The 12,442-nt window shown below is 47.7% G+C and overlaps 1 protein-coding gene across 3 annotated transcripts in view; it reads left to right on the forward strand.

The window, feature by feature from the left end:
• celsr3 (cadherin, EGF LAG seven-pass G-type receptor 3) overlaps positions 1 to 12,442 on the forward strand; it is a 76,916-nt gene that overhangs the window by 57,888 nt on the left and 6,586 nt on the right. For all 3 annotated transcript variants that reach the window (XM_076026148.1, XM_076026150.1, XM_076026149.1), the window contains 13 exons: positions 207 to 395; positions 488 to 674; positions 1,501 to 1,668; positions 2,528 to 2,654; positions 3,764 to 3,970; positions 6,497 to 6,671; positions 7,632 to 7,744; positions 8,224 to 8,303; positions 8,862 to 8,988; positions 9,103 to 9,222; positions 10,826 to 10,923; positions 11,514 to 11,605; positions 11,803 to 11,976. In XM_076026148.1, coding sequence (XP_075882263.1) covers positions 207 to 395; positions 488 to 674; positions 1,501 to 1,668; positions 2,528 to 2,654; positions 3,764 to 3,970; positions 6,497 to 6,671; positions 7,632 to 7,744; positions 8,224 to 8,303; positions 8,862 to 8,988; positions 9,103 to 9,222; positions 10,826 to 10,923; positions 11,514 to 11,605; positions 11,803 to 11,976 — 1,857 coding nt within the window. The remainder of the gene's footprint in view (positions 1 to 206; positions 396 to 487; positions 675 to 1,500; positions 1,669 to 2,527; positions 2,655 to 3,763; positions 3,971 to 6,496; positions 6,672 to 7,631; positions 7,745 to 8,223; positions 8,304 to 8,861; positions 8,989 to 9,102; positions 9,223 to 10,825; positions 10,924 to 11,513; positions 11,606 to 11,802; positions 11,977 to 12,442) is intronic.

A 12,442-nucleotide genomic window follows, 5' to 3' on the forward strand; every position in this document is an offset into this window, starting at 1 on the left:
AATTGTTTTAGTTAGTTTTTCAGTTTTTTGCCAGTAGTTTTTTGTTGTTGTTTTTTTCAGTTTAGTAAGTTAGTTTGTTTCTTCTGTCTTCTGCTTGAAATTATAAAAACATTTCTCCCTCGTTCACTTCCAAATATGAGATTTGCAGTCACAGCCACAAATGTTCAGTCTGCCTTTGTTTGTTTTCTGCTTGTTTGTGCGCTCAGTCATGAATCTCGACCGTGTGGAGAACCGGACACACGTGCGGCGGCGCTTCCCTCGTTACCACACCTCCCTCTTTCGCGGTCAAGCCCCGTGGGATCCCTACACCCATGTGATTCTGCCTCCTGCTGCCCTGGTGTCACGGCAGCAGCAGCAGCACAGCTGGAAAGAGAAGGAGCGGCTGGAGAAAGAACGTAAGGCAGCAAACTTGTTCCGCAAAAAAAATTTAAATTAAATTTTAAAAAAAAAAACAGACTTTCAAAACGTGGACTTCCTGCTTTTCCAGCCTCTTCCCCTCAGAACCCTTCGCCCGCACCGGTCGGTATCTCAGCCAATCACACGGGAGGATACACCGCGGCCAGGCGAGCCGTCTTGATGCCCGAGCAGCCCATCACCATCGTCATCATGCTGATCTACCGCAGCCTGGGCGCCGCCCTTCCGCCCAAGTACCACGCCGACCGGCGGGGAGTGAGGTTAGGAATGGATCACTGTCACAGCATCAGCATTGATCATCTGAGGAGCTCAGTTGGATATTAGGCTGCGTTCAGACTGCAGGCGAATCTGATTCAAATCCGATTTTGAGGGCTGACTGTCCACACTGTTTTTTAGCAAGTGTCTAAATGGGATCAGGCTCTGTTCAGACTGGGCCACATTATTGACCCGTCTGACAGGTTGCTGTAGCGCTGGAATGGCGCTCTCTGCTCTGGCGCATTGGGTCTTGCGTCACGTAGAGTGTTTGGAGCTGTTCACACTGAGACACATCTGTCCAAATGAGATTTGAAACTACATCTCAAAGGAGGTTTCAATCTGATTTGCGAAAATTGCAAAATGGATTTGTGCCTGTTCACACTACAAAAGAGCCATCTGGTTTCAATCTGGATGGGCTAAAAATCGGATTTTGGCTGGCAGTCTGAACAAACCTTAAAGTCTGGATTAACTATACAATTTATGCATCAACAAAAAAATGCTCTGACATCACAACAGGCAGCGCATCATCATCATCATCCGCTGCATTTCAAAAAAAATCCCCATTACCGGAATCAGTGTTCAGTCTCTCCCTCTGCCAGTGCCTTCCTGCTCAGCTTCACTGGGAAGTGACACGCTGACCAGTTTCCAGCAGGTGGAGGCGTCCAGTAATTTAAGGCCGCTAATGCGCCCAATCTCGGCCCTAACTGGCCTTTCCCCCGTCGCTGCCGCCAACCGGAGCTCCGCTCTACGTCTGATTTAGTCAACACCCACCCACCCACCCACCCACACACACACACACACAGGGCTAACTCGGCACTCTCCCTCCCTCAGGCTGCCCAGACACCCGGTAATGAACTCCCCAGTTGTCAGCGTGTCCGTCTACAACAACCACACGTTTGTTGGTGGACACTTGGACCAGCCCATACTGCTGGAGTTCAAGCTGCTGGAGACGGCGAATCGCAGCAAACCCCTGTGTGTGCAGTGGAACCACAGCAGCCCGTGAGTACAGACCAATGCTGTAATACTGCATTTACACAGTATTTATTACCAGATATTATCAGGTATGCTGTTGTCTGTTAGGTATTATTATTTGATGTTTGTTTTTTTTGTTCTATCAAAATACCAGGTATATAAACCAGCTCTTTAGTTTTCATCCTGGTCTCCAGTGGAGTAGCCTTTCATATTTAGCCTGCTGCGTACAGCTTCCCGCCAGAGTGCAGGGTTTTAGCTTTGCACTATACTAACTGAGACTTTGCTGCAACTTCCACACCCAAAATCAGCAACGCTTGGACTTTCCACATTCACTGGGAGTTCACATTCAACGTTTTTGCATAATATTCATTGAATTTGACTTCCCGCCTCCAAGATGAGATTTGAATTTGTTTAATATGTTTTTATTTAGTACGATCTGCCTTTCAACTTTTAGGTGCTGACCGTTTTCTCTCTGACCAGTTTAGGCAGATCAATATGATTGATTGATTGATTGATTGATTGATTGGTTGATTGGTTGATTGATTGATTGATTGATCACACCACCACTATCATCACACCCATCAACCCTTCTGGTTTCACTGCTGAACCTTTATTGTGAATGGCAGTAGCAGTTTAATGAAACCGCCCGTCTTGATGACAAAAAGAATCTGAAAATGCGTCAATAAAAAAATTTGAGGAGGTTGTGGTGTGTGTGTGGCTCTTCCTGAATCTGTGGACTGCCACAGTGGATCGGTTGACTGGGCCGGCTGATGTTTTTTGGCTGGGCAAGGGAACCTGCAGCAGTGGAAACACAAACTTTCTCGCTGGACACAGTCCCCCTTTTCACCGCTGACCACCTCCCTCTTCTCCCTCCCTCCCCATGCAGGCACGAGGCCGGAGGCTGCTGGACCGTCAGGGACTGCATGGTGGTGTACAGGAACACCTCTCACGTGCGCTGCCAGTGCCAGAGGCTGGGCACCTTCGGCGTGCTAATGGACAGTTCGCACAGGGAGGTGGGTGATCCTTCAGTATTGATTTAGCGATTACTTGCACTCGTCATGTAATTCCTGCTCTGAATGAACATGCAGTGCTGACCTCTTGTTGCACCCACACCCCCGTACATACACACACACACACACCTCTTTGACATACCTGTAGCTGCTAATTGGCAGTCTTTGCCGGTGTTTCAGCATGTAATCGCTCAGAATTACAGCCCAGACTTCTGCTCCGAAAGGCTAAAGGGACCGACTTGCTACAGCCGTAGCAGATTTTCACGGTTTAATACAAAAACCTCTCCGGTCGGACCACTTCAGCATGATAAGTGGCGGTGCACTGAATCACCGGCAGGAAGGAGACTCAGGAAACCTCACGCCTCGCCATGAATATAAAAGCCGCATTTTCAAATCCAAAATAAGCCGGTGTTAAAATGTTGCACGCTGATTGGAAATGTGCTCCTCGTTAATGGCTGGGCGCAGCGGCAGCACAAGTGTCTCATTGCCAGTCGTGTGACACGCCGGTCTCGCTGTCACTCTGATAGAATTTGCGCAATTAGTCATGTCTTTGGGGGTTTTATTCGCCAGAAGGTGAAAATGTCTTCTGCTGATTGTCCTGTCTGCTGGTCATTCGTGTGCGTGCCTTACCTTGATCAGCTGACCTTGTGTTTTCAATCAGGCTATTTAAAAAGAGTTTTAATACAGAGATCGCCTGCTCTGTTAAGTCTTTATTATCAGTGTTGCTAGGGCTACTCTATAAAAGTAATCAAACTACTGATTACTCTTTTAAAAAGTAATCTAATTACTTCTTTAACTACCTTGTTTCATGAGTAATCAGTTACTAATTACTTTAGTTAAAAAAAAAGACAAAGTAGCAGTTGCTCAGTGCTTTGGAATGAACTTTATTAAAGTGCAAATTTTGCAGTACCAAAAATTGCCTCTGTTACAGTAGTGGATTACTTAGTAATGGATTACTCGCCAATACTGTTTATAATCGCCTAACAGTGAAATCACATCTTTGTCAGCGTACTCAGAGGTCTTCTGCCGTAGTTTACGCTGTTTACATGCTTTACATGTTATTTAGCCTCTTGTGTGCCAACACATTGTCCTCTGCTCCTCTCTGTGAGCAGCAGTTGGAGGGGGACCTGGAGACCCTGGCCCTGGTCACCTACTCCACACTGTGCCTCTCCATGCTGGCCCTCCTCCTCACCGTCATGGTGCTGTCCTGCCTGCGGGGCCTCAAGTCCAACACCAGGAGCATCCATTCCAACACGGCGGCGGCCATGTTTCTGTCCGAGCTGGTCTTCCTGCTGGGGGTCAACCACACAGAGCAGCAGGTAAAAACCACAGCCGCATGTTTATCCTGGAACTTTACATTTTATGTTTTGCTTTTTTAAGATTTGCACAGCCGAAGAAAAGCAAACACACTTTCTCTTTTTCCACCTTGTTCATATTTAATGGACGGGAAACACACTGTTCCTTCCCCAGTGAATGAATCATTTCTAGGTCTTCCCCTTTTCCCTGTTCTTTAATTCGGTTACATCACAGATGTGTGTTTTTGCATGTCTGCACATTGCCCAGGGTGCTGGGTGCTGCAAGATGTGCTCACTCAGCATGAAATCCAATTAATTAAGTTGCATCTCCCCTCACCCCCTCGCCCCCACACCACCGAGTGTACAGCTCTTACAGTGTGAAGTGTTACTTCTAGCTGAACAGTGTGTCCTGTGAGTCATGTGTGTCATGCTCCGGAGATCATGCCAGTGCTCACGGCAGTGCGTGTGTGTGTGTGTGTGTGTGTGTGTGTGTGTGTGTGTGTGTGTGTTTGGCTGCAGTGCTTTTGAAATGCTGACTCATGTCTTTTTCTTTATTTGGCTTTTAGATGCTTTTTTTTCTTTGTGTTGTCGTTGCAGAAATTGGTTCAATCATTATCAACGGGATTATTACTGAACCTTCACATCTAATTTCTAAGTGTCATTTAACAAAGGATGGAGAGTTTAAATGATGACAGTTCAAAAGAGTTGTGCATTTCCAGGGTCATGAAGTTTCCTCCGGAGATGTGCAGCCATTGGCAGTCTGCATTGAAATTATAACTTTTGACGGATTGTCTTCGATTTTCCCTGTACAGATCGCATTAGAAAGCTTTATTTTCTATGTTGCCTTGATATTCAGAGCACGTCGTCGAAACATTCACTCCAGAACCCTGTGATTTTCCAAGCTGCTGCCAGCACTCGGTTGATTTTTTACTTTTTTTTAACTTCTCCCTTTTGAAGACGACGCTGAGCGCTTTTCAGATGTGCGCTTGCTGTGATTTAGTGCCACTCGGCTTTGAAAGACGTCGCTCCCATCTAATAAAAACGAACAAGGCAGCAGTCTGAAGGCTCTGGCGCTTCACATTGCGCTCCCAGCATGCTCCAGTGCAGCCTGCAGTTGTTGTTCTGCCTGAAAACTGAAATGTTAATGTTGGGAATTATTCATGGGGGTGCGGCGAGAGTTCGGCATTACTGGCAAAGCAAACAGCAGAAGTTGACCAGAGTTGTTTGGACGTTAATGTCATGTTGCCCCAGGCTTCAGACATAGACGGCGTGAGCAGTGGCGTTGCCTTAAAGTGCCGCTCGGGATGCGGATTTCCGTCTAAATTTGACAAAGTTCAAAAGGGTATAACACAATGAGCATGACGGTCAAAATTGAGGTGACAGTTTTAAGCTGAAGGACTGAGTTTGTGTCACACAGCTGCTGATACTATGCAAACGTCTGCCTAAGTGCATTTCTTTACATGACCACATATAAACATGTTTGTCCATTGGAAAAGTTTGCTGAAACCTGGCCTGAGCTGTCAGGTACAACTCAGGAACCCACTTCATAATCATAACGGCCTCGTACCAAACAGTTAGAACCTGTCTGATTAAAACATAAGCTCAGATGTGTTTGTCCCAATCACTCCTCAACTATAAACTTCATCCATTAAAATCTCCTCTGGGACGTCTCTACTACCTGCTCATGCTCAGAGTGACCCTTAGGTGTCCTAAGGTTGCATTCAGACTGCAGGGAAATCTGATTCCAATCAGATTCCTTCTCCAATACGATTTTGAGGGCTGATTGTGCACGCTGTTTTTAGCAAGTGTCCAAATGGGATCTGGCTCTGTTCAGTTCAGACTGGGCCACATTACTGACCCACCTGACAGGTTGCTGTAGCAACAACGTCGGGGCGGAGGCGTCGTCCAGCGTAGCGTGTAGTGTGTGACGTCATATAATTGCGACAGCAGCACTTGTTGCGATACATGGCCTGGAGCCTGGCTTGAATGGAGCTACAGTATCGCCCCACACGCTGATGAGCCAATGACTTTCCTCATCCTGTTTTCAACTTCTTCTGTCTGCTCCATTACGTTACAGCTACGCACCTTGAACGGCGCCCTCTGGTCTGGCACGTTGGGTCTTGCGTCGCGTAGAGTGACCTCACGGAGTGTCAAAACCAATCAGTGTCTTTGGAGCCGTTCACACTGAGACGCACCTGCCCAAATGCCATTTGAAACCACCTCCAAAAGGTGGTTTCAATCTGTTTTGCAAAAATCAGATTTCATGTGATTTGTGACTGTTCAGACTACGAAAGAGCCATCCGGTTTCCAACTGGATCGACTATTAATCGGATTTTCTCTGGGAGTCTGAACAAGGCCTAAATTTAATCCAGCATACAAACAATATCCCTTTCCATTTCACCTCGGTTGTTTTGTGTGTTTCCTGGATGTGCGTTGCGACGCCCTGCCCACAAACTGCGCTCATTGGTCATTTAGTCATTCGGGATTTTCTGCCACTGGTCCTCTCTGCCCCTCGGTCATAGTGCTGTCTCTCTCTGTCCGGCGCCGTAGTTCCTGTGCACGGTGGTGGCCATCCTGCTGCACTACTTCTTCATGTCCTCCTTTGCCTGGATGTTCGTGGAGGGCCTCCACATCTACCGCATGCAGACGGAGCAGCGCAACATCAACTACGGCGCCATGAGGTTCTACTACGCCATCGGCTGGGGCGTGCCCGCAATCATCACCGGTGAGCGCACAGCGGTGGACCCGTTGCCCCGCAATGAGGTTTTTTTTTTTTTTGTCGTGCACTGTGTATATATATACACCTGGTTTCGATTACACACACACTTGCGCGTGTGCATGTGTGTGTGTAAAGACGCGCATTTGAAGCTGCGTGTCCTCTGCAGATAAGGTGTTTTATTAACATTTGGCTTTAAACTGGCTTGGGTGGCATTTTAATAAAGAGATAGGAAGCATATACACACACACACACACACACACACACACACACACACACACACATTCACGCGCACGCACGTGCATACGCACACACACTCACGTTCACGTGGAAGCAATTTCTTTTCTTGACATAAGCAAGTAATATCAGTGCGACTCCCCCTTCCTCTATTTTCACACACACACACACACACACACGTACACACACACATAAACACATAGACACACACACGCATCACATACACATTTTCAGATGCCTACATGCTGTCACAGCCTTGAAATCTTGTGATGTGTCTGTCACAGACACATCGACTGCTGTCTCTTTTAGCCTGAAGTCTGAATCTGTCCTCACGCACACACACACACACACACACACACACACACACACACACACACACACACACACACACACAGCTGCCTGTCTTGTTCCTCAGCCCCAGCGGTGTGTTTATCCGTCTGTCCATCTTTATTAAGGCTTTGCTTGTCCCCTTGACTCTCGCGATCCAATTTAAAAGTTCTTCAGAACCGCAGACGCCCCAGTTTGGGATCAGTTCAGTATTTATTTCTCATCCACACCTGACTACTGCTGGGCTCGCGGGGAAGTGTGGGTGTGCACGAGGACGAGTCGGTGTGCCGCGATAAAAACCGATTGGTTTGAGCAACAGATTTTTACGACCGAGCTCGCCGTGCAAGAATAATTCATCAGTAACGAGTCCACGGCGCCGTTTCCTTCCCTCCCCCTTGGCCGCAGGCCTGGCGGTGGGCCTGGACCCAGAGGGATACGGGAACCCCGACTTCTGCTGGATCTCCATCGACGACAAACTCATCTGGAGCTTCGCTGGTCCCATCGCCATCGTCATCCTGGTAAACCGTCTCCCCTCCGCTCCGCTGGCGACAGTGTGCAGACACATCGTTAAAATTTTACTTTTCCAACCGGAGGAACGTGATTGCACCCCTGTTATACTTGAATAAAACACGTCACACGTGGTCACATGTTTTTGCCTCAATTGAAGCAACAATTTTAACATTCGGCGGCATGGTTTGTAATTTTCAAACAATGCACGCTGTCACAACAGAGGCACAACACTGTTTTTCTTTTTTTCTTTTGCTGTGTTATAAAGCTTTACATAGGAAAACGAGTTTCACTAGCATTGGTTGCACCTTTATATGCGGTTGTTTTATTTGTGTTTGTGTTTCTTACTCACAAACTGTTTCTTTTTTTCTCCAGTTATGGGCGATTTTACTCACAGTGACTTTCTATCACCCGTTGTCTGTATTATCCAGCAGCAGTATTGTATTCAAAATACAAACATCTTATCGTTTGTGCTGATCCGTCTCTTCAGATGAATGGAGGGATTTTCATGATTGTTGCCAAGATTTCCTGCAACCCTTCTCAGAAGGAGACCAAGAAGCTCCCCGTCATGTAAGTTCCCGTCCAGCTGCGCCTGAGTCGTTTCACAAACTGCCCCGTTTTAGGTTTGTCATATCTTATCTCGGCGAGAAAGGGCTTAAGATTTTTAGCCGGCGCGTCGTAATAGCCGCAGTCCGTACTCGTTCGATAAGGTTTGCTCAGAGGGCGCGCGGGAAAAGCTCTCAGTCAGCGGCGGGAAAGCCCAGATAAAGGCGGCTAATGGCCACTGTAGCATCTAAATGAAGATAAACAACAAAAAGGAAATCGATGCGGCCCCGACTGCTGCCTTTTACTTCCTGCCACCCCGGCCCCTCTTGTCTTTTCTGCCTCGAGATCTGTTCATTTTTCAGGTTCCGCGCTCCAATAAAGCTCAGCCTGCGGTCACCTGTAGCATGATCGTTGCCTTTATAAAATAGCCCTGGTGAAGGTGCCTGTGGGGAAGTTTGATACGTCACTGTTTTCGGTGATCAGTCAAAGCTCAGCGGCAACACCGTATGAAGTCATTGAATGCGTGCCAGGCTCACCGTGTGCCCACATTTCACCTCTTTCTCCCTCTGTGTGTCTCCACAGCGGCACCATTCGAAACGCCTTTGTGCTGCTGCTGGTGGCCACCTCCACGTGGCTGTGCGGCCTGATGGCCGTCAACAACAGCATCCTTGCGTTCTACTACATCTTTGATGTCCTTTGCATCGTGCAGGTCTGAACTAAATGTTTTATGTTTGTGTTGTGGGTTTTTTTCTTGCAGCCGTGGCAGGAACACGAAAGCGCAATAAACCAAGAGCGACACTTCCTCTTTCTGTTTGTCTCCCAGGGCTTGACGGTGATGCTGGTCTTCACTGTGTTCAACTCGGAGGTCCAGGAGGCCTGGAGAGTGGCCTGTCTGGGCAAGAAGAGTCCTGCCGAAGACCCACCGAGACCACCGCAGAACACCGTGGGTCACTCGCACCTGCAGCGTTATGCTGATAAGAGTTGTAAAAGTCCCATCCATCCATCCATCCATCCATCCATCCATTCATTTTCCATGCCCGCGCTCGGGGTCATGGGGGTCTGCTGGAGCCTAACCCAGCTGTCATAGGGCGAAGACAGAGTGACACCCTGGACAAGTCGCCAGTTCATCGCAGGGCTACATGGAGACTAACAACCATTCACACTCACATGCACACCTACGGTCAATTTAGAGTTTCCAGTTGACCTCACATGCATGTTTTTGGACTGTGGGAGGAAGCCGGAGAACCCGGAGAGAACCCACGCACACACAGGGAGAACATGCAAACTCCACACAGAAAGCTCCCTGGCCCAGAATCGAACCCTCAACCTTCTTGCTGTGAGGCATCAGTGCTAACCACTGCCGATAACAATCTGAGTTTCTAGCCTGTGAAATGAGTCAATCTGTTCCATTTCTTCCTCCACTCTTCAGAAAGTGTGCAATGAACTACACAGCTTTAGAAATTGGCTCTTTGTGGCGCCTCAACAGGCTGTGATAACACCTGTGAGGAAATAAAGCATCCATTTTTGCTAAAACTAATGCTGAAACCCAGCGCTTTGACAGGAGGCTGAAAACAGAGGGCTAAATGTGCAGTTTTCTGCACATTATGCACTGTGATATGCACTGTGATACAAAAATCTGTAAATGAGTATTCAACTTAGTGAAATCTCGCTCATAGGTCATTCGAGATTGAGGGTGAACGTGAGAGCCAGATGTGGGCCACCCCCCTGCTCGCTGTATTTCCCTTCCCTGGATTCACATCTTCACCGCGTCCATTATTAGAAACTCACAAAAGCCCTCTTGCCCTCCATTCCTCCTTCCCTCCATCCATCCATTTATCTCTCCTGTCCTCCTGCCTCGAGGCTGCGTCACTGACCCACATAAAGCAACTCGGCAGCCGGCGGAGCCGCTCCCGTCCGCTTTTTAGCCCACTTCCACCACAGCACTTTCCTGCGCCTGTTTTGAACGTACACCGTACACACGTTTACACTGTACGTGCGCGAGCCCTTCGCCTGTCAAAACACACTTTCAACTGTCCACCGACGTGAGTGTTTCCTCTTCCGAGCGGCGGCGCACTCAAACCCGCCTCGCTCCAGAATATTGATCACAGCGCCGCCGTCCCGTGTACGCAACCGCGCGTTCTTTGGTCAACTGTGCAATTTGGTGCGCGCGCGGGCCTTAATGTGTCAGCTTCTGCATTTTTCAGTTCACCCTCTTAACCTCCCATTTCCTTCACAGTTCATCCCATCCATCAACGAGTCACCTGGGACTAACCGACTGCATGAACAAATCTATTATTAGACACGCGTGCTCGGCTCTCTGTGCCTTTGAACTGTATGTATAAATGAGCGTCTATATAAGAATCCTTTCGCCTGTCTGACTCCAGCTGAATCATCCGTTATTTATACTTATAGCGGTCAGTAAGGGTCCAGGAAGCTCAGCTTGTGTCCTAATTCCTGGGCAGCTTCTGTGATTCTTGTAAGAGTATGCCGTCTTGGGACATTGTAGTAAAACAAACATGGCTGTTTTGTTTTTTTTTATATGTCAGACTCAGAACCCCTATCACAATGCATCTCTGCTGGAGCAGAGCGGGCTGCACCGCATCACCCTGGGCACCTCCACCATCTCCTCGGTCAGCTCCGCCAGGTATAAAAACTTTTAAAATATTCACACACACACACACAATGTTTTAAGACTTAACGCAAAGACGGTAGAAATGACACTTTAATGGTCCTGTGTAAGTTTTGACAGTTTCTGACTGTAATGTCTCAATCTTGTCAGTGAACAACCCAAAAACGCACAGCTTTCGCAGGGGGCTGTAAACAGGGAGCTAAATCAGCTTTTTGCTTGAGATCTGTAAGTCTTGTCAACTCGCGGCTCAAGGATCTGTGTGTTTAATCTGGGACCCTTTAATTGGACTCTGTCAGGTTGGATCGAGTCTCTGAGACTCTGATTTAAGGCAAAGTTGCTTCGGGGAGCTTCAGTTAAACAAACATTTAGTAATTTGTGGGTCAGTGGAGTAAAGATGAAGAAGATTGGATGTAACAATGTACCGCTCGTGTATGTGGAGCAACACTAATGTACTCTCAGAGTGGATGTGGGTGCCTTCATGGATCAGTGATTCATTTTGAGTGAGTGATTCTTAATATGTATCATCCTGTGTGTGTGTGTGTGTGTGTGTGTGTGTGTGTGTGTGTGTGTGTGTGTGTGTGACTCTCCTTTCTCCCTCCCATTAGAGAAAACCTCTTGGCCCGTCAGACTCTGGACCAAAACCTGGTCCACACTGGTGCCACAGACCTGGATGTAGCCATGTTCCATAGAGACGGAGGTATACAATACTTACATACATCAGGAACATGAGCACTGAGACACACAACTCCTCAGTGTGATACTTTCTTGACCTCTGTTGGCTTCTTTTCGTTTCTAATAAAGAAAATTGTACCCACATTTTTACTTCTTCATTTGTCTTTTTCCTTCCATTTCTAACCTTTTTTTCCCCTTATTTCCCCAACTCTCTTTTGCCAGGCGAGGACTCGGACTCGGACTCGGACCTGTCCATGGACGAGGAGCGCAGTCTCTCCATCCCGTCCTCGGAGAGCGAAGACAACGTCCGGCTCCGCGGACGCATTCAACGGCGGTTCAAACGCTCCAATCACGGCGAGCGTCTGCTCACCGAGCCCACCCACAACGGCACCAAAGGTACACGGGCGCACCTTGCGATTTCATTCTCACGGCCGAAAGTCAGTCGATAGCTACACAAGCTATTGGTAGCTCCTGCCAAAACACGTGATTGTAAGAAAATGGTTGTAATTAGATTTTTTGGGGGGGTTGAAAAAAAGGTCCTCACATCCTTTCTATCACAGTAACAACCACTTTTCTACATAAGTGATGTCTATTTATGTGTTCGGACAATTAGCACTCAGTTATCTTGACCTGCATTCCTACATCTGCTAGAAAAAGGTGCAAGTGCTGCATCCAGCACGCCATGATGAGTGTGGCTTTATGATATAACATGTCACATTTTCAACTGAATAAGCCATCTCGGACTGTATCACCTCTGTGGCAGCTAAAATATGCACCACTGCTGCCAGTTTATCAGGCAGGATCCAGGTGATCAGCACAGTCCAATCAATGAATCAATATATCAGAGTGAAGAGCCGAGGCA

The sequence above is a fragment of the Nelusetta ayraudi genome, unplaced genomic scaffold (assembly GCF_046127955.1).
Source record: "Nelusetta ayraudi isolate G7.1 ecotype Tasmania unplaced genomic scaffold, CSIRO-AGI_Nayr_v1 ptg000019l, whole genome shotgun sequence".
Classification (NCBI taxonomy): domain Eukaryota; kingdom Metazoa; phylum Chordata; class Actinopteri; order Tetraodontiformes; family Monacanthidae; genus Nelusetta; species Nelusetta ayraudi.